At 43.3% G+C, this 22,085-nt stretch overlaps 1 protein-coding gene across 2 annotated transcripts in view; it reads right to left on the bottom strand.

The window, feature by feature from the left end:
• The window catches only part of IFT46 (intraflagellar transport 46), a 77,000-nt gene that overhangs the window by 29,503 nt on the left and 25,412 nt on the right, over nucleotides 1-22,085 (bottom strand). For both annotated transcript variants that reach the window (XM_073602515.1, XM_073602514.1), the window contains exons 2-7: nucleotides 19,289-19,385; nucleotides 19,118-19,191; nucleotides 17,179-17,384; nucleotides 15,792-15,863; nucleotides 11,858-11,951; nucleotides 524-652 (exon numbers count right to left, since the gene is read on the bottom strand). In XM_073602515.1, the coding sequence (XP_073458616.1) occupies nucleotides 524-652; nucleotides 11,858-11,951; nucleotides 15,792-15,863; nucleotides 17,179-17,384; nucleotides 19,118-19,191; nucleotides 19,289-19,385 (672 nt within the window). The remainder of the gene's footprint in view (nucleotides 1-523; nucleotides 653-11,857; nucleotides 11,952-15,791; nucleotides 15,864-17,178; nucleotides 17,385-19,117; nucleotides 19,192-19,288; nucleotides 19,386-22,085) is intronic.

Below are 22,085 nucleotides of genomic sequence, written 5' to 3'. Positions count from 1 at the left end.
AATATACGCTTATTGCGATTTTTTTTACCAAAAATATGTAAAAGAATATATATTGGCCTAAACTGATGAAGAAATTTGTTTTTTTTTTTTGTTTTTTTTAATTTGGGGATATTTATTTAGCAAAAAGTAAAGAATATAGTTTTTTTTCAAAATTGTCAGTCTTTTTTTGTTTATAGCGCAAAAGGTGAGAGGTGATCAAATACCACCAAAAGAAAGCTCTATTTGTGGGGAAAAAAAGGACGCAAATTTCGTTCGGATACAGCATTGCATGACCGCGGAATTGTCAGTTAAAACAACGCAGTGACAAATTGTAAAAAGTGCTCTGGTTAGGAAGGGGGTAAAATCTTCCGGGGCTGAAGTGGCTAGGTAAGAAGCCGGCCTTTTATTTTGTCTAGTGTCCATTCACCTGTAGGTGACAGCAGTGATCATAATTAACAGGAACCCTGTGATGTACAATTAGGAAATCCTCAAGGATTCATGATGTTTGCTTCCATAATTTGTACTTCCTGACACAGTTACTCACCGAAACACTGTGTTGCTTTGACCCTTCAGTCAACCATAGAGCCATAACAGTGGAATCAGATTGCTTTGTTGATGGTTCATCTAGAGTTAACAAGCCAAGGTTATCCGGTTTACTATCAGGCCGTGGAACCTACATGGAAGATGCATGAAAAAAAAAATTTAATTGGGATGCCAACAAAATTAGATATTTATTCCATCACAACTTCTAAAAACAAGGAATTTTTCCAGACAGGCAGAACCATATGATAAACTCATTAAAATGGAGCTGCTTAACTTGCTTAAACCACATGTGCAGCATGCTCTATAATTGAAAAATACAATAAGCAGCAATATTCAGATGTGAACTGGTCACATAAGAATGAATGAGATTACTTTTTGAAATGCATTTCATGTAGTAAAATGGACAAGTGTGAAGGGACCCTGAGGGCCCATGCACACCAGAAGCAATGGAGCTACCCAGTCCCACTTTTTTCAGAGCAAGAGGTTGTGAGGCAAACCACTGCATTGCCATGCTGCTGTGTTGAATCAAACTGTGTTGAAATGTCAGTTATGACATTTCAACAAAGTTCTGTGAAAAGAAAAGTAAACAGCGCAATGCTTGGGGATCTGTATATCAGCACGGTGTCTCCCAGCAGTGCACACATGAGCACATGTGCCACCAGCTCAGTTTGCCAGTGTAAATGGGTCCTCAATGAAAATAGCGTGTTAAATTATCACAAGATCCAGAGATATAGGCAGAATCAAATGCATTTTTCTTCAAAAGAAGCAAAATATTTGACAGTGGTTTTAATCCTTCTTTAAGCCATTCAACACCATCTCCACACCAGGAGCCTGCCTTCAATAAAACAGGAATACAAATACATTTTCTGTAGCTCCCTGCAGGTAATGTATCCCAGTGCACATGGCTGACAGACAGACTCATAATCCAGCTACTGAGCTCCAGAAAATGCAGGGCATCACAGTTCTATGAAACATTTAAGCCGTTATTGCAAAAAGCTACAAAAACAAAGCTGACAGAATAGGCCCAACCAATGAGTATTTTAATATATACAGCATGCCTTTTTAAGCACTATATATATATGAAAAATAACTGATGGCCAGGCATGTGTTAGGTTTGTGTCTGCAGGCTTCCGAGAGCTAAAGATGCAGTATTATAACAGTTTAGATTGACATTAGGTTCACACTGATGCGGGTTTGAAATCGTGCAAGTTCAGCTGAACTCGCACAATTCCAAACCCGCATGTCAGTCCGACTTCGGGAGCGATTTCAGAGACATCAGTGCAGGTTCCTGCACAGATGTCAATTGAGATCGCCCCCAAAGTCACCAAAAGTAGTGCAGGAACTTTTGGGAATCGCCGGCAATAGCTGGCGATTTGAGATGCGATTTGACATGTCAAATAGCATGTCAAAACAGTCTGATCTGAATGTGGGCTTAAAATTCAGTGTATAGTTCCACCTAAAATATGTACTTTATGAATGTTACTAAAAATACTATAATATTAGAACTTGGAATTTATTATTTGCAACCTTTTAGTTCCTTTGTACATAGGGCGTTTGGCCCCTGTACGTCAAATCTCAGCATTTAGTGCATCCAAGAGGCACAGGTACAGCGTCCAGGCACACCGCCTGCAACCTGTCAAAGTCTGTGGCAGACTGAAGTATACTGCAGCTGGACAGGGTTGAATGCTGTACTGAGCGGTACTCGCAGTTAGGGTCCTATGCATTCAGGAATGTATGCCCAGAATGCAGATATTCATAACAAATGTCCTGGCTTAACTCAACGCATGTTAAAACACATAATACATTCAGGATTTCAGCTGAAGTTTTGTAGGTTTTGCACAATCTTTTACACATTGGCCTTAAAGCGGAGTTCCACCCATTCTTTGAACTTTCTCTATATTCCATCTCCTTAGCTCATCCTTTTTACATTGGCATTTTTATTTTTTTTTTTTCTGCTTAGAAATACCTTTTTTATTTTATTTCTTCTTGACTTTTGCCCCTATTCGCCTAGGTGATTACGTCACTGGGCTATTTGCAAGGATTCCCGGGATAGCAGCGTCATGTATCCCAGGAGTCCTTGTGAATCGCCTACTGCCAAAATCTTGCGTTATTTGCAGATGACGCGAATGGGTGAGAGAGCCACTCTCTCTTCTCTGATGGCAGGAGAAAGGGAGGAGGGGAGCGAGCAGGGGAAACATTCTGACAGCACGCAGCTTGCCCTCCCCCTCACACCACTGCTGCCTGAGTTGTGCTGAGCTGCAGCCCTCTGGCCCTGTCACCACTTCACTGATGGGTGGATGGAGGGAGCCTGACAGAACCCACTACAACAGGCTGACGCAGACATTGCTAGAGCAACCAGGTCAGTAAGAAGGACGATCTCGTTGAGGCATTACTGCGCATGCACAAAAGTCCAGGAAATGAACACAGGAGGACTTCAGATGCCCACAGCCAAAATGGAAGCTGCCTGCTTCTGAGATCTGTGAGTAACAAACTATTTTTCAAGAAAGTAAAAGTGCAATAAATATGGCATGTTAGAAATGTTCATTTACAAATTTTGACAATTACAGAGCAGTCTTTTTTTTTTTTTTTTTTTTGTATAAATTTATTAATACCACTTCAGCAAACTTTGTCTGGAGCTTTAATCAACTTAACGTTCATTTTCTGACTCCTTTTCAGTTACTCATCATTGTGGTACCTGCTTTCCCTTGCTCTTTTTTTTTTCTCTTTCTTTTTATTTCTCTCTTTCTTTTCTTTATTATATAAAGCTTTATTCCGACAGGAAGTGAAAAGGATAAAATAAGAAAAAAAAACAAAAGAAAAAAAACAAAACAATCTCATTGTCTAAACAGCTACTTACTATAAATACATAAAGGCAAGATAGGGGATCAGTACCTTATCACGGGGGACAGTAATAAAAAAAGAAGGGGCTAATGGGTTCCCTGTGCCCACCCCTACGACCGATTACAAAATTATCCAAGTTGATATATATGCAATGGTACCTGCATACTAACACCCTACCCTCTGTCCCCCCTCTCCCCCCTTGCCTTCCTACACAGGGCTTTTGACAAACTGAGCTTCTATTGACTATTATTTATCTTTAACAGCGCATGGGCCCTATATCTCCTGTGTGTTAGGGTTACCCCCAGTAAGCTAGGGGTTTTATCATTGTATCCCACTCCGTTGTGTTCTTTGCGACCTAATACGAACCCATTTTTTCCAACCAAAGCTTCCACATTCTATCAAATTCCTTAAAGTTACCCCTCTTGATATACTCTACTCTTTCCCTATATAGGGTTTCATTTAAAGTAACAATCCAATCTTTTACTGAAGGGGGTTCCTTTGATTGCCATCTCAGTGCAATTATTTTTCTGGCCTGGAACAAGCATCTCAAAATTGCCAGTGTGGTGCTTTTCTTCTCGCCCTGTACCCATCTATAACCCAGAATGCATACTATGGCCTCCTTCTCCACTAAAATACCAAATATATCTCTCAGGTTATCGGTCACCCCCTCCCAGTATCGGAACAACTTGGGGCATCTCCACAACATGTGAATGAGATCCCCGGTCCCCCGACATCTGGGACAGCAATCATTAGATCTTCTTCCAAAAGTTTAGGTGTATAATAAGCTCTATTTAACATCATCATTTGCGATACCCTCTGTGGGGGGGAGACCGATACCAACGGTCCCATCTCTAAAATTCTCTTCCACTGCGCTTGTGTCATTGTCCCTACATCCTTTTCCCATTTAGCTCTTACAGCCTGGAGTAAACCCTCACCATTAACTACATTACTTAGTTGTTTATATATCTTAGATATTAACCCCTTAGTGGGGGCTACCTGTAATATACATTGAAATAGTGGCGTTTCTTTCCACACTAAGCTATGGTTCTTAAATTGGGCTTTGAGAGCGTGTTCTAACTGACAGTACGTAAAAAAGGAACTCTGCTGCAAATTAAATTCACGTTCCAATTCCGGGAGTTTCTTTAGTGTATTACCTGTATATAATTGTCTTAGCCGTTCAATACCTTGATCTTCCCACTCTCTAACTTTTCCTATCTTAAGAATTTCCTGCAGATTACGATTGTTCCAAATGGGAGTATATTCAGTAACCCCATTGTATCTCATCTGTTTTTTAACTATTTTCCATACTTTAATTAACATTTTAATTGTTGGGTATTCATAATGGAAGAAGTTCGCTTCTAGGGCCTCAATTATTGTTTTATGTAAAGCGCCTATCAAAAGGATTCTACCATTTGGGGTGTCACCATCCGGAAATCCACACCCCAATAACTGCTGCAGTTGAGTTGATAAAAAATAGCGTTCCGGGTGTGGAAGGGCAAAGCCGCCATCCTTCACCGGGAGCTGGAGTACATGTAGCCGTATCCTGGCTTGTCCCCCCTTCCATATCAATTCCCTAAAGAGGCTCTCGATTTTATTGAACCACTTATTGCATATCCACACTGGAGAGTTGTGCAGCACATACAACAATTGTGGCATCCAGATAATTTTTATTAAATTACATCTTCCTGCCACTGAAACGTTTCCAAATACCTATCTTTTGTTTGAATTTCAACAAGAGTGGGATAAGGTTTTTACTAATATATTGGTTAGGGTCCTTTGTCATGACAATTCCCAAGTATTTTAATGCATTCACTGTCACCAACTGGGGCATTCCATGTACCGTTAACGCACTTATGGGGTCTATGGGTAATAACTCAGACTTCTTCCAGTTTATCTTCAGACCTGTAAAAATGCCGAATGATTCCACTATTCTCATTGCCTTTAACAATGAATTACCCATATCACCCAGGTATAGCAAGATATCGTCCGCATACAGCGCGATTCTTTCTTCGCCTGTCCTTCTCTGGAAACCAATAATCTCAGCACTTGCTCTTATAGAGATAGCCAGGGGCTCCATCGCCAAAGCGAAAAGCAATGGAGATAGTGGACACCCCTGTCTCGTCCCCCTCTAAAGTTCAAACCAGTCAGATAACTCACCGTTAATTTTTAATCTTGCCTTAGGTCTATCATACAGCATTTTAATCCAACCAATAAAAGAGGGACCAAATCCAAATTTCTCCAGCACTAGCCAGATATATCCCCACTCCACACTATCGAAGGCTTTGATTACATCTAAAGTCAATACCGCTCTTGAACCTTTATTCTCAGTTGGAGACTGTAGATTCAAGAAGGCCCTTCTAATGTTCAAACTCGTGGATCTATTGGCTATAAAACCCGCCTGGTCTGTATGGACCAGATTATGGATAACTTTATTAAATCTAGCTGCCAAAAACTTGGCCAGAATTTTGGCATCGGTGCATAAAAGAGAAATTGGCCTGTACGCGGACACATCGAGGAGGTCCTTCCCATCTTTCTGCAGTACTATGATAGTTGCCTCCATCATAGAAGCAAGCAGATGGCCCCCCTTGGTTGCCCCTCCTAGAGCATTAAGCAACTCTGGGATTAATACATCACCATAGTATTTATAGGCCTCAATTGGAAGTCCATCTGGGCCAGGAGATTTTTGGTTTGCCATGCTGGCGACCGCTTGTTGAAGTTCTGCAAGTGTTATTGGTGTTTCTAATAGGTCCCTTTCCTCTTGCGAGATGGCTGGTATTGCCAAATCCCCCAAGAGCTCTTCCATCACACCCTCCATTCCTTTTTTCTGCATGGTATAAAGACTTTCATAATAGTCCCTAAATATTTGCACTATCTTTGAAGAATTTGAATATATATCACCTCCTACGGACCTGATGGCAAAAATAGCGGATGAAGCAGTATTGGACTTCACCAACTGAGCCAGCACCTTTCTCACTCTTTCGCCCTCTACCAAGGAGACCTGTCGCTGGAGGAGGGGCTTAGTCTCTGCTTTCTGCATGATAACTACTTTGTACTCTTGTTGTTTATCTAGCCAAAATGTTTCCTTCTCAGGGGTCGGGTCCATTATGTAACTATTTTCAGCCTCAAGCACCTCTCTTAAAGTTTGTTCTTCCCCACTCCTAGCCTCTTTATTAAATTTGGCCACTTGCTGTATTAGTACACCTCTAAAAAAGGCCTTCAAGGCGTCCCACATCACGACAGGCGACACTGTTCCTTCATTCATTTCTACAAACTCTCTCAATTTAGGGAGACCCCCATCAGCTTTTTTATTTAGTTCAAACCAGTACGGATTTATTTTCCACTCTTTCCGGGGTTTGTTCCCTCCCAGGTTCAATGTAACCACCACAGGGGAATGATCCGATATACCTCTTGGCCAATATAAAATCTTCTCGATAATCTGTAGTGCTCTATCATTCCCCAGGACCAAATCTATCCTAGAGAGCGTGGCATAAGAGGCTGAATAACATGAGTATTGCGTGACTCCCAGATTCTGCACTCTCCACAGGTCTAGTAGCCCCACTTCGTCCAAGAATTGACAAAGGCGACTCTTCTCCACTGACTCCGAGGGAGTCCGTACTGGAAAACTATCCAACTTTCTATCCAATATCTCATTAAAATCACCTACTGCTATAATCGGCACCTCTTCTGTGTCTAGCAGAAATTCATTCAATCTAAACATAACATCTAAATTAAAAGGCAGAGGAATGTATATATTTGCCAGCACATACATACTACTATTGATTGAGCAGTGTAAAAAAATATAACGGCCCAACACGTCAATACTGGACTGCCTGCAGGAAAAGTTCACCCCTGTTTTCACCATAACGCTCACCCCCCTACTATAGGAGGAATGAACCGCGTGGAATTGACATTTATATTTCTTTGACTGTAATTGCTGGATTGTATTTTTAATTAAATGGGTTTCCTGCAGGCAGATCAGATCTACACCGCAGTTCTCCATCATAGAGAGTACTGCCACCTTTTTGAGCGGTGTCCCCAGTCCCCTGACATTCCAGGATACTATTTTTAGTGTGTTAGCTTGCATCTATACGTCCAGAAATATATACCGACCTAGACGATATTTCTAACTAAAATTAAATTTTTTACAAATTGATACTTTAACACCTCTCTAGCATGCATTTTAACAGTAAATTCCATTTCACCTCCACTCTAAAATCATTAGTGACTTTAAATAACGTGTCCAACGTAACCAGCCTAAATAAATATTTACTAAATCCTTTCATGTGGATTTCAAATACCTTTTTCATATAATCAAAACTTTGTGTAAAAGCCTGAGTCCAGCGAAAGTGATTTCCACTACTTTTCCAACTTACTGTGAATACCTTTAGGCCAAACTCCCCCATTATCAGTGCCTCAGCAAAACCTGAATAACCCCCCCCCCCCCCCCCAAGCTGGATATTCCCCTCCCTCCCACCCCACCCCCCCCCTTTCCCTCTCCTACCCACCCAGCCTCCCACCCACCACCTAAGTAGGTGAACCCCCAGGGTGTTTAAAGTGACCAGATCCCATACTACCTGTTCCACACATTTACTCCCATGTATCATTCCCATCCACCACTCCCCATACAACTGTGTGTAACTACCACCCCCCCACCCCATACTAAATAACTTAATATATCCTATGCATATTACACCCCTCCCTCCTCTTTACAGAGGATCTAAAATTTCTCCTTATTTGCTTCTAACCACTTTTCCACCCCTGCTGGGGAGTCAAAAATCTGGGTCCCCCCCAGAGCTGTTACACGCAACCTTGCAGGGTAGAGAAGAGCATAAGAAAGCTTAAATTTTTGTAAAATGCGTTTGGGCTGTATAAACTCCGCCCTGTGTCTTTGCAGATCCGGCGAAAAGTCAGAGTAAAACAATATTTTGACGCCGTTAAAAAAAGATGTTTCCCACCTCCCTTGTTTTTCACAACAACATTACTTTATCCTTATAGTTAAGAAACTTCATCAATATTGGTCTGGGGTAACCCCCTTCTGGAGGGACCCTGAAGCGGACTCTATGTGCTCTTACAATTGAGAACATTGTTGAGAAAGATTCTCTGCCAAAAAGTTCAGTCAGCCACTTTTCTAGGAACTCCATAGGGTTAGAGCCCTCACTTCTCTCCGGCAGACCCACCAACCTCACATTGTCCCTACGACTCCTATTCTCCATTTCCTCCATCTTGGAAGCCTGCTTAGTTATCTGTTCCTTCATCTTTTTAATTTCTTTCATTAATGGGGATATTTCATCTTCTAGCTGGCTGACCCGTCCTTCCAAGACTGTCGTTCTCTCTGGCATTTTTTTTAAGTCCTGTCTAACCAGTATCAGACCCTCTTTTACTCCCTTCATCTGTTCGCAGAGTTCTTTAATTGAATTATTGCATACACTCACTGCCATAAGTACATCCATTAGGGTTGGCTCCTTCTCTGGGGGCAGAGTTGAGTCAGTTGTCACCTCTGTACCTACATTTTGATCACTACTCCCCTGGCTTTTATTGCTGTGTGTTTTAGTTGACTGAGCCAACGGTGCTGCGACAGATAGCTGGGTCTGGGTCAGGCCCTGGCTTTTCCTATCCGTTGTACCCCCCCTGCTGTGCTTTGGACTTCTTTCTTTGGAGGGGTCAAAGCGGAGGTGTGAGCATATTGCTCCAACTTTGCTGCTGCTGCCACTGCTAGTGTTTGCTGGGAGTTTTTTTCTTTGGAAGATCGTAAGTGCTGCATCATATATATTTTAACAAAGGGCCGTCCACAACCTGTAATTCAATACAAAACCAAGGAAAACTACTCTATACTTATCAACACAGCATACACAATGTACCCAAACATGAATACATTAATTGTGGGGATTTAAGACCAAATCCAGAACCCTGAGACCGTGTGCACTTTTGCTAGTACAGCGATTAAAAGTGTCTTGAGTGCAAACTTCTCAGTTTGGGATGGGTTCTGGGTCAGCCTTATGGTGTTTACCTAGGTACAGTGCAATTGAAACAACGACCTATAAATTAAGGAGAAAAATAGGAAGGGACAGAAAATGTTATAACTATCCTTTTCACGCCTGTCCCTTTTACCTACTAATGGTATCAAAAACCTTGATAAATTGGGCAATTAAACAGCATAAGGTCTTGCACTTAAATTTTTTTTTTTTTTTTAAAGCAGGGTGCTTAGCTTCTATTTGTCGATCTAGTCCTGGCCACCATGCAGGAGAAGTTTCCACTAAACGGCAGACTTATTGCAACTGTACTGGTAATCGTGTATCCATATCCATATACTTATCCCCCTTAGCGAGACTCCAGATCTTACTCCGGTGGACAAGCGGTGACCACAACAGCCAGCGCTCGCTGCTCATCTGCCGCTTCCCGAGTGTCTCCCATCGGCGTGTGACGTCACTCCCAGCTGTCCCGCCGCGCTCTCAGCCGCTCCTAAAGGGTCGAAGATGGATTGGGGAAAATAGGAGCAGGAGCAAAGCGGGACAGCCTCAGGTCCGCAATCCACGATCTCCGTCCAGCGGGACAAAACACTCCGATCGGTGCCCGCACACAGCACACTCTCCACCACGGCGAGCCGACACTCACCACCCGGTATGTGTTACGCAAGTAGGAGGAGCAGAGGGAGCAGAGGAGGGGAGGGAGAACACACAGCGCCTTCTTAGTCACTCCATTCCACAGCTCCACACACACCCACCCATCCGGTCATCACCCCCCTTGTCAGGGCAGTCTTTAAAAAAAATAGTTTGGGATACTAGAACTCCGCTTTAAAGCTGTCCGCTGGCTGTTGCTGCAGATCATCAAATACTTCAAAATGTGGATTGCCCACACTCAAATTAGAGCAAACACCAAAATCAACACCTTTGTGAAGACTTGTGGTGCCGTGACAAGGCCAAAGAGCAGAGCCACAAATTGGAAGTGCTATTCCTCTAATGCAAAATGCAAATAACGCTGGTGAGGCAGAAATATAGGAATGTGCAGGTAGGCATCCTTGATATCCATCGAAGCCAGGGAAATCTCCCTGATGGAGATGAGTGAATCACTAACCATACAAAACTTTTGAACATGCAGAAACTTGTTCAAGCACTTTTAGTCCAGAAAGGGCCACACTTTATCATTTGGCTTGCACACAGTGAACAAGTTGGAATACTAACAGTAAAACTACTCTGGTTCTGCAACAGGGGCAACAACTCCTTGAGTGCGACAGATCCAGTGCAGATACAGGGCTGCTACTTTACTGGGTACAGCAAGCACATTCAAAAGGCATGAGACATGGATGTAGCAAGATTCAAAATCAGAGCTTGTAGCCTCTGGATACAATGTTTTGACCCCAGACATCTGAGATATCGCATGTCCAAATGGCTGTAATAGCTGCCAGATGTAACCCCACTTGAAGTGAGGGTGCCCCTTCATTGGGAAGAGGACATTTAACCCTACTGGGCAGGCTTGGGAGTCTAGTTCTTCTTCAAAAAGTGGGTCTTCTGCTTGTGAGTTCTAGAGGAAGAAACAAAAGGAACTCTTTTTGGCCCCTAACATGAATGGGCCAATGGCTTCTGCCATTTTTTCAAGGGTAGGGTAGTACTCTTTTCTGCTGTGATCTTTTGGATAAACCTAAAGCACTGCCAAACAGGTGCTCAGCCTGTGGTGTCCCAGCGTGGGCAGCCAAAATCTGTGCCAAAGCCTAAGGACCATGCAAGGCCTCACTACTCTGGATGGGGTGACTTCAGGGAGGCACCACAAATGATTGCACACCTCCGCTCCTTTAGCAGGTGGGATAGCCATAAAAGAACACCCATGTCCCCCAAAGCCTGAAGGCAGGAACAAAGCACCAGTGAGCCCAATACAGAGGCGTCTACTTACAGTGAAAATGCTTCAGGGCCACGTAACGGCTCAATATTGCCTCTTCTATGTCAGGCATACACCACTGGGTCTACAAAAAATGGGCTATACCACCTGCCAAGATAAGTGCTTTCCACAGGGACCAGTGCACAAAGCAGTTTACAGGTCAGCCCTGTCCTTTCCCCCAGGGTTTGGGTACAGTACCTCTAGGAACTAAAGTACGAAGGAACTAATCCGGTTAAAGGCTACTTCAAGAACACAAAGCCTCAGCAGCTGGATTCAATCTTGCTAGATCTAAAAAGCACAATAGAAAGGAAAACTCTCTCAGCAGAGAAAGGTATGTCCATCACCTAGCACACTAGCAAAAAGCTGAGGCAATGCTGGGAGTGAGAGTGGTTTTGCAGGGTTGAGTCAAGCTTTGCTATTTGCCTGTGTCTAACCTGGAGGTAGAGCATATCCCAGTGGTCTGGGAAGAATTAATCATTTCCTGCGTCCTGTGATGTACAATTAGAAAAATGGCTCTTATTAGTTATTATTAATAAGACTTTTTCGTTCTGCACAAAACTGATACAGGTATAAAATTAAATAAGCCATTTTTTTCAATTCATTATTGCTGTAGTAAGTACAATACCTTTAGGAATGCATCAATATCTCCAACAGCAGGGATAAAGTCTGGGATAAAAGGTTTCAATCTGTGGTCCAAGTCTATGGTGTGCGGAGTGTATCTGGTGAAATAATCAAAGCATTTAAAACTACTGAAGCTCCATGTAGGTTAAAACTCAGTCTCACCACAATCTATACATATGGATCCGTCAAAGTAAGAGGTGGAATCCACTAAAATATAACTGTATATATAAATGAAAATGTATTTCTGAATTATACTCAAGACCAAATATACTGTATAACAGAGTAGCTGCAGCACAAACACTCCAATACATTCTTTATTTCAGCAACAATTCAATTAATTTAACAAATGAAAGTGCAGCGCAAACTGTTAAAAGCATTAAATAAAAGCATTAAATAAAAAGACCATCTAGTAAGACATATATTAAATTCTTCTTGGCACAAACAGACTGGTCCCCTTTTCCTGCATCTCAGATGTCATATACAAAATCGTATGGGTACGCTTACCCATACAAACTCCAGGCAGATGGTGTCACGGGCGGGATTCGAACCAGCAACCCTTTTTGCTGCCAGGTTACGGCTTCACTTCAGATATACTGTTTGACCGACCACCGCAGACGAGATCTAAGGCAGCTGTCCATCAGATATTCATCCAGGCGTGTCTGACCCCCTGTAATTAAGGGGTCCATCCTTTCCAGTAAGCGTACCCATACGATTTTGTATATGACATCTGAGACGCAGGAAAAGGGGACCAGTCTGTTTGTGCCAAGAAGAATTTAATATATGTCTTACTAAATGGACTTTTTATTTAATGCTTTTATTTAATGCTTTTAACAGTTTGCGCTGCACTTTCATTTGTTTAGTTATTTGCTATTGAGGTTGGTGAATCCTTTAAGTGTCCAGCTTGAATTCATTATTACGTTTAGTTTGCGCCGATTATCCTCTGATTTAAATTCAATTAATTTGAATTCAGTTTACCCAAATATAAAGGGTCTGCTTAAAGAATAAAACAAGTATTAAAGTTAGTGGTACTTGTGTGACCCATTTGTGACTTCCCAGATAGTAATTTAGTATGTGGATAGTCTGGACTGGAAATGTTAGCATCAAAGATGGCTGTACAAGTGTGGCAGCCACAGTGTTACACTTTTGACCTTCATACTTCCAAAGTTCCACATAATCATATCTCCATAAACCTGCATATGACAGGATGTTATTTTGTTGTAGATCTTTGGAAGTTGTGAATGCATTGTGTAGCCTGTGCTAACAGCCTCCATATTTATGAGGATAAAATGTCAGCATGTCATTGAAAACTTCTCTTATGGACCATATACGTAATGGGAAATTGCTAAGTGTTATCCAAAGGTTCCCCAAAAGACATTTAATATTTTATTATAAGATACTGAGATAGCGAACATCCTACAATAGCGTATTTTTAGGCCTCGTTCACACCATCACACTGCAGTAACGCACGTTAGTGCGATGTGGTGTCATTCATGCTTGAAGAGGTTGTAAAGTCACATAACACAATTAGTTGTATCATCTCTGTTTTTGCACATTATAATCCTAAATACCCTTTTTCACAGCTCCTCTGTGCAGTCACATGATCTCCCTCTGCTCTGCTTCCTCGATCTAAGAACAGCAGCGGCAGGGGCTGAGATTCCCCAGTGATGTCAGCCAGCCAGCAGAGGCAGATCATGTGACCACACAGAGGAGTTGTGCAAAAAGGTATTTAGGATTATCATCATTTTTTTTTTTTTAAAAAGGACATACTGCAGTGAATATCTTGCTAAAACAGAGAAGACACAATTCATTGTGTTATGTAATGCATTGGAATTGAGGCAAGATGAGAGGGGAGGGGCTTGGCGGAGATCAGCTATGTAGACACAGACTGGAGCTGACAGGCAAGGAGGGAGGGGGAGAGGACAGAGGAACGTAAACTGACGACAGTAGTCAGGGCTCAGTGTTGTGGCGCACTGCCAAAAATGCCACACACACCTTTTTAGGTATAATCTGGTGCCTCAGGCATCTAAATCAAAAGAGTGTGTTTCCTTAAAGCAGAATTCCACATTTTTTTTAAACCACTGACAGCCAGAGTGTTTATGACAGAAGACACCCTATTGATCTCTTATGCCATGAATGCTTTTCCTGGCCTGTCAGCAGTAGGGTACATGCAGCACCTGTGCCTAGATGAAGTGGCTGATGTCATTGCAGCACAGCCATTTAAGTGGCCAAACAAAATTAACCCAGAAGACCCTGAGAAAATGGGAGCACCCGAGCGTTGACAGAGAAGTACTGGAGGGCTTTGTTTGACAAGGAAGTCTGTCATAATGCACTAATATGCTCTGCATACTAACACATTATGACATAAACCTCTTTGGGGCCTATTACAAAAAAAAACTATTGCAGAGTTTAATTCCTTTTATGCAATACACGTAAGTGCATGTGCGGTAATGCGGCACGCTGGCATGAAAGGGCCCTTAGACCAACAGAATCATATATACACCTTCTTTAATAATATAGCTCTTTAAAACCACACATTATAAAAATCCATGTAAATTCTCTGGATTCTGGAGAATCCAGTGCAGTGAGCATGCTCTCAGCACAGAAACCTCGGCCGCCCATTGACACATCTTTTTGTAGGTTAAAAAATGTGCATTTATTTTTTTTTTCTATGAGCTTGCAAAGTATTGCCATGCAGGGCTCTTGCAGACAGGCTGTGTAAGTTGTCTGCTCATACTTTGTACTGGCAGGCAGTTACACACCGACAGGAAAACTAAATGAACTACCTAGCGCGCTCAACAGCGCCCTGGTAGTTAATTGAAACTACAAGCCGACAGACACAAAGACTGACGGTATTTGTCGTTTTCACATTTACAGAACTCTGTGAATGAATGACGTGGCTGGGCAGATGGAAAACCATACAGCTGTGTCTTTTTAAAATTGTGACAGCAAACAAGGAGAAAAGATCCCTCACTCACTGTCACAATGGGGAAACGGGGGTGGCTGCTACATCTGTAACATGTTACAGCTTGAATATGGGTGTAATGTTGCGAAAGGTGAACTTATCCTTTAAACAGAAGACAAAAGCACCAGACTATATCCAAGCAATGGTGAATACCACCACTACAGCCCAGATTATCTGCTATCCAGATTTAGTACCCAAGAGAAAAAAAAAAATGTTGGCACATGAAAAATGTACAAGACCCACTAAATAGAAGTAAGTATTGCTGGCTACAGATGAGAAAATGCCTCCACTTTAAAGGAGAGTTCCACCCATATAAAAGTCAGCAGCTACAAAAAAGTGTAGCTGCTGACTTTTATTAATCGAACACTTACCTGTCCCACGGTCCAGCGATGCGGGGTGAACGAAGCCCCACTCCTCTCCCCCTCCTCTCTGCGGCACTGGCATTGTCATTGTAGGCTCCCACGCGCTGCGCACTGTGACTGGCCGGGCAATCATCTGGGACCTGTGACATGTCCCAGATGATTGCCAAGAGGGAAGGGGGAGAGGTGAACTTGTTTCCGGCCCCTGGAGGAAGTGGGAGCGGGATCCCTCTAAAAAAGAATATCCGCCCCCCCCTCAAAAAAAACGACATGCCAAATGTGGCCTGTCAGGGGGTCACCTGCACTTAAAGCGGAAATTCCATTTTTGGGTGGAACTACGCTTTAAGTAAAAGGATTGTCTTTGTCCTTTTAAAGTGCTGGCATTATTTGGTTCTTGAATAAACAATGCCACCATTTACAGCTGCACCTGATAATTTGTACTAATTGACCTCAAAGGTAATCCATGTGAAGGTATAAAAAAAATGAACAAATTTCCCTAGAAGAAACAAAACATTAGGCAATCATAGACAACCGGATTCAGTTCATCCATTAAAACCAAATCTATTTTTCATTTTTTTTTTAATGTGAACAACTCTACAATACAGTTTACATATTACCTGATAATGTACTGGAACAGCTCTTTAATGTCCGACGTCACTGGGAGGTGTTCAAAGTCTGCGGGGTCATAACTATAATAGAAGAGAAGAGAACAATGACAGAAGGAAAAAAAAATAATTTATATATATATATACACACACACATATACATATATGTATGTGTATATATATATATATATATATATATATATATATATATATATATATATATATTAGTACTTTACATAATTTAATTACCAAGAGGAGAATCAAAATCTTTTATATTTTTGCTTTGGATAGAGTGGATACAAAATAGACCCTTTTGATATATACCTGCTACTCAGGGCTCTGTCAGAGAGAATTCCTCACATTTATGCCCTGTACACATGGTCGGACATTGATCGGACATTCCGACAACAAAATCCATGGATTTTTTCCGACGGATGTTGGCTCAAACTTGTCTTGCATACGCACGGTCACACAAAGTTGTCGGAAAATCCAATCGTTCTAAACGCGGTGACGTAAAACACGTACGTCGGGACTATAAACGGGGCAGTAGCCAATAGCTTTCCTCTCTTAATTTATTCTGAGCATGCGTGGCACTTTGTGTGTCGGGTTTTTGTACACACGATCAGAATTTCCGACAATGGATTTTGTCGGAAAATTTTATAGCAAGCTCTCAAACTTTGTGTGTAGGAAATTCCGATGGAAAACGTGTGATGGAGCCCACACACAGTCAGAATTTCCGACAACAAGGTCCTATCACACATTTTCCGTCGGAAAATCCAACCGTGTGTACAGGGCATTACTGTCACAGTGGAGATCCAGCTCTGCATTTAGCTTACATTGAGTGTTACTACAGTTACCATATAAATGCACTTAAAGCAATGCCCCTACTTCACTTAAATAAAAACTAAAGGTACACTGTAATAGAAAAAAAAATCTTACTTGTCTGGTTGGCAGGCAGTCTGGTGTGCTTTAATATGCAAAGTTATGGCAGCCACTGGTATACAACACTTCTGGTGTGTCAGATATCAGGTCCCTCACTATGTACTGCGGTTTCAACTGCCTTCCCCCAAGTCACTATGTCTTGTTGAGATGTAGGGGCTGATGAGAGGTACCACAGCAAACTGCAGGGACCAGGTGAATACCATTTGTAGCCATCGCTCCACAAGGGTATGAAGACTGGAGTCCCTGTACCCAGGACAAGTGTGTATTGTTTTGCTTATTTTACAGGGTGCTTTTAGTTTCATTATGGTGAGTTAGTGATAGTTTTCTGTAACTTTTGCTCCCCATTTTTTATAAAAGTAGGAAGCCATCTTGCCAACCATCTTCTTGGCTAGTGGCCTCTATTTACCCAACTTTTCTCCTTTTTTATATTATCATAAAACTATTCTTTTACACTCACCCCACATTTGAAATGCTATTTCCTTCCTCATCATCATCATCATCATCGTCGTCATCGTCATCATCGTCATCGTCATCATCATCATCGTCATCATCATCATCATCATCCTCATCCCCATCTCCTGTATTGTCTAGATCTTCATCATCACTAAATTTGTGTTGAGAGCTGACAAGAACCGCTCCAGGCTTGTTAGCAGCTTTCCCTTTCTTTTTGTTGAAAGAAGTATACAAGTGCATTAAAAATAAACATAACAATAAAATTATCAACAGTATTTTAACATAGACTAAAGCTGGATTCACACTTATGCGAATTAGATGCAATTTTTTTTCCGCATCCAATTCGCATGACCGAGTTTGCCCAGCTCGCAACTGAGTCTGTTCACACACCTCCGGCAGCCGCAGTTCGCATTTGGAAAGGGTCCTGGGCGTCTTTGGTTCTGATTCAGGTGCGAATTCAGGCAAAAATTTGGACCCGATTCGCACCTGAATTGGTGAACGGGGGACACACCGGACCCCCTGCTGTGAGCCGCGGCTGCAGCATGTGTGAACCCATAATACTTCATATTGTATTTATCAAATCAGACAATTTTCAAAAGGTGTTCATAAAATGCTTTTTGGAAAAAATAATCTACATATTCATATTGTCAAGCTAAGTATGTTCCAGGTGCATCAAAACAAATGCAGCAAAGACTTACAGTTAGTTTTCTTTAGAAAGCAGCCACAGCCTGAGCAGAAAAGGCTGTCCCCTGACAGCATGCTGCACTGAAGGACCTTTGTGCTTTGTGAGGGAAGGGAGGCAGTGAGTTTTGCTGTTTGGAAAGCATGTCTTATCTCTGCAGAGAGACCACTGCTTCCCTACACAGAGGGTCCTTCCCCACGGCATGGCAGAAAACAGCCCAGAATGTAGTAATTCCCTGAGCAGGGGAGAAACCAGACTCATTTAATGTTATTGTGTACTTTATCTTGTTATCTATAGAAAAGACAGCAGGAGGTAAGTGTAATTTGGCAATCATGCTTATCTATAGCAATTCTTACTGAGATGCAACTCTTAAAACTGTAACAGAAGTGCAGCAGTACTGTGCATTTAACTTCTGTTTTTTTTTTTTTTTTACAGGTTTACTTAAACCAAACCTAACAATTTACAGCACAAACTAAGTTTGGTAGCATAACTATCATTGTGGAATGTATGTTTCTTGCTTAAAGCGGGAGTCTGGCGACCAATCTTTTTTTTTTTTTTTTTTTTTAGGTCATTGAGACACTTTGCTAACCCCAAAATAATACTCACAGTTTGGGTGTAATATTTCCGCCTCTGTCTGTTTTCATACTGAAGAATAACTTAAAAAATGTGATGCTGGCTGTTTCCATCTTGCTTGTGGGCATGTGAAGCCCACAAGCATTGATTTCCTGGATGCGGTGAATGCTGTTCATTCACAGCTTGTTCACAAGCATGATCATTGTTTCCGCACTGAATCTTGGGAAGCCTGACACTAAGCTCCCAGGAGACAGTGCGGCGCCGGGGAAAGGCAATAAACACACCTACTCCCATGGGAGGAGAGACAGGAAGTGCCACAATAAAGTACAATATAAAGGTAATTACAGCGATAAAAAAAATTTTCGTGCGGCATTTGAACATCTATGCAATTAACTGAAGGGGGTAAGATTAAGTTAAAAATTTGAGTGGAACCCCGCTTTAAGAACATTATTTTTTTATAAAGTTGTTAGTGGTAACATTCCACTTTAAAGCAGAACTAGACCCACTGCTTCATCTGTTTCCCAAAACAGTTACATTCAAGGCAAGGCATGAATGATAACCGTCACAGTTATATACAATATATATATAAGCTTGCATCTATGTTACTAACCTATACAGTTTTCAAATTACAATGCAACTTAAAACAAACAGCAAACTTCTGTTTGCCATCATCACATTTAATAATTACCTTAGTCGTTTCATCACCTCCACGGCTGTTTGGATGCATTATACCTTTCAATTTCCCAGATAGAAGTTTAGGAGCTGGTGAAATAAAAGAAAATGATCAAAGATGGTAAACAAGCTATCTGCCCCCTTAAACAATTTCCATAATTCTCATTTTGTCCAAGCTTCTTCTCACCTGGTTTACGTGGAGTTGGAGAGTGAATACTAGCAACGTCCTCTGAGTCATTAATATCAAGGCTCTCGTCATACGGCTGGTTCTGGACAAGTTTTGTCTGGAATGAGTAAGAATAATAATATGAACTCCAGCATATGTCTAATTTTGTTTCAGGTGGAAAAAAAAAAACTCAGGTGCAATAATGTGATAACTCATTCATGGCAGCCATATACAATATAACATTTGAAGAAAAAAACTGATAATAAAAATCCCACCCATCCCCCTTGCCCCTCAGTATATTTAAAAGCAATAACAGCCACACAAAGGGCACACAAGAGAAGAAAATCAGGAGAAAGTGGGAACATTTCTTGGAAAGAAAGAAAGAAAATAAGTAAGGCCTAACTACCTATTTTTCCAATCATAATTCAAGATGTCTAGTTGAGAGGCAGGGTGGATATAAATCAATGATGAAAAATTCAATTCAAATCAGTTTTTTTTTAATAGATTTTTTTGATTTTTATCAAATTTATTTTAATAAAATGCTTTTGAAATAAAATCTATCCAAAGATAGTTTTCCATTTAAGATACATTAATAATTTACCATATATACTCAAGTATAAGCCGGGTTTTTCCAGCACATTTTTTGTGCTGAAAAAGCCCCCCTCGGCTTATACTCAAGTCTCACTGCCTCACTGTATCTGCAGCCTCATGCGCCTGATCTCATCGAAACCCTTGAGTAAAAAGGTAGTCCCCAGGGAGTACGAGACCAGGGGACACTGAAGACCACCCAGGCTGACACCTGGCCCTTGATGGTACTCGAAGCCCATTGCTGCTCAAACCCCTGTGAAGGGAGGTCGGAATCTGAGCCACCAAGAACGAGGATGAATGCCCAGTGACTCACATCAGGATATATGCGCTTTACACATCCGGAGGTAGAACCTCCTAGGGAGGTAGACTCCCTAGCCATCAGCAGCGCTGGAACTGCACACCTGGCTCATCACAGCCAGGCTGTTAAAGCCAGCGACTCTAAAGCAGGATGGAAGAACGGCTCTTGGGACAGTAGAGCCTCCCTGAAAGGCAGTCGCCAAGGAAAGTCGGTGACCAGGCGCACCCGGTCAGTGTACCCAGACCGACGGGACCCATCCGGAGCCAATAGAATGACCAGAATCCCCGTGGCTATGATCCTGCGCAAAAGTCACAGCAGAAGCTGGAGAGAGGAAAGGCGTAAAGCAAACGTTACCGGTCCCATGGGCCACCAGAGCGATTGAGGTGCCCATCAGAGGTTCCCATGACCTTGCCAGAAACCTTGGTACCGTCCTGTTAAGCCAGGACACAAACAGATCTACCTCAGGAGTGCCCCATCGGAGACATATCCAATAAAATACGGCCCGGTAAAGGGCCCACTCCGTGGTCCAACCCTAGCCGACTGAGGTATCCGACTGTCAGTATTCCACTCCTGGAATGAGTACGTCGGAGAGGGCTGGAGCGAGACATTCTGCCCATCGGAGGATACTGGCAACTGCTAGGGCTGCCAACACCTTATTTGGCCCACCCCGGTGATTGACATAAGCCACCACCGTTGCATTGTCCGACTGGATGCGTACCGGGAGCCCCCAAAGTCGATCCGTTCATGATCCAGACATAGTCTGATCGCTCGAAGTTCCAGGATATTGCTCGGTAGTCCGGATTCCACCAGCGTCCCCCGACCCTGAGCAAAGCTCAGTCCCAGGACATCTTCCCACCCGGACAGACTGGCATTGGTGGTCACTCCTGTTCAATACAAGGGGAGAAAGGATTTACCCCGCCGAAGAACCGGAGAGCGAAGCCACCAGACCAGTGAAGCTCTGGTTTCCTGACTCAGCCGAATCCGATTGTGCAGAGACCTCGGGCACTTGTCCCATTATGCCAAGATCTCCCTGAAGGGAGCTTGTATGGAACTGTGCAAATGGAATTGCTTAAAAAAAGGTAGATATCAAGGCTCCGCACAGGGGTGCCGGATGCCCAGCACAGGGGGCACCACTGAGGCGCCCCTCACAGGGGGCACAGACCGAGGCCCCTCACAGGGTGCACAGACCGAGGCCCCTCACAGGGAGCAGCCGGCCGAGGCCCCACATAGGGGACGCTGACCGAGGCCCCTCGCGGCCCCTCGCGCAGGGGGCGCCGATGGATGCCGCCCACATGGGGCACCACTGAGGGCCCCCACGGGGGGCCCAGGCCAAGGACCCCTCACGGGAGGCACCAGGAGCACCCAACCTAAAGGACCCCCAAAACGAGATCGCCCTCAGAGCCCCCCACGGTGTCGCCCCTCTGGGTAGGGGGGGCGGCTACAAGGCCTAGCAGGCTGCAAAAGCCGCGGCCTAAAATTTTCGGGCTGCCTGCTGTGAGTGCGCGGCCCGCGGGGGGGGACCGGACCGATCCGAGCCCACTGAACGGAGGGCGGACACCCTAAAACGGAAAGCGGCGGCCTCCACCGCCTGCCCACCCAGCGCTGATCGGTAGGCCGCAAAGCCGCGTCCTAAATTATAGGAGGTCCGCCGCAGGTGGTCCCCCAATCCCGGACGTCCGGTCACCTGCTTCTCAGGCCCAACCACTGCAACAGGTGGGCCAAGGGATACCCCCCCAATAGCAACCCCGAGGGTGGAGGGGGGGGGATAGTGTGTCCCAAAAGCACCTAGGCCAGAAGCCTGGGCCTCACCCGGGAAGGAAGGGAGGGAGAGTAGTGGAGGAGAACCCCAGAGGGACCGACCACCCCAGGGAGTACCCGCGCCCCACACCATGTCCCAAGGAAGGAGAGGAGGGGGCCCCATACTTGCCAATC

This window comes from Aquarana catesbeiana, linkage group LG10, assembly GCF_042186555.1.
Source record: "Aquarana catesbeiana isolate 2022-GZ linkage group LG10, ASM4218655v1, whole genome shotgun sequence".
Taxonomy (NCBI): domain Eukaryota; kingdom Metazoa; phylum Chordata; class Amphibia; order Anura; family Ranidae; genus Aquarana; species Aquarana catesbeiana.
Note: the sequence above shows the minus strand (reverse complement) of the source record. Positions and strands in the feature narration are given on the sequence as shown.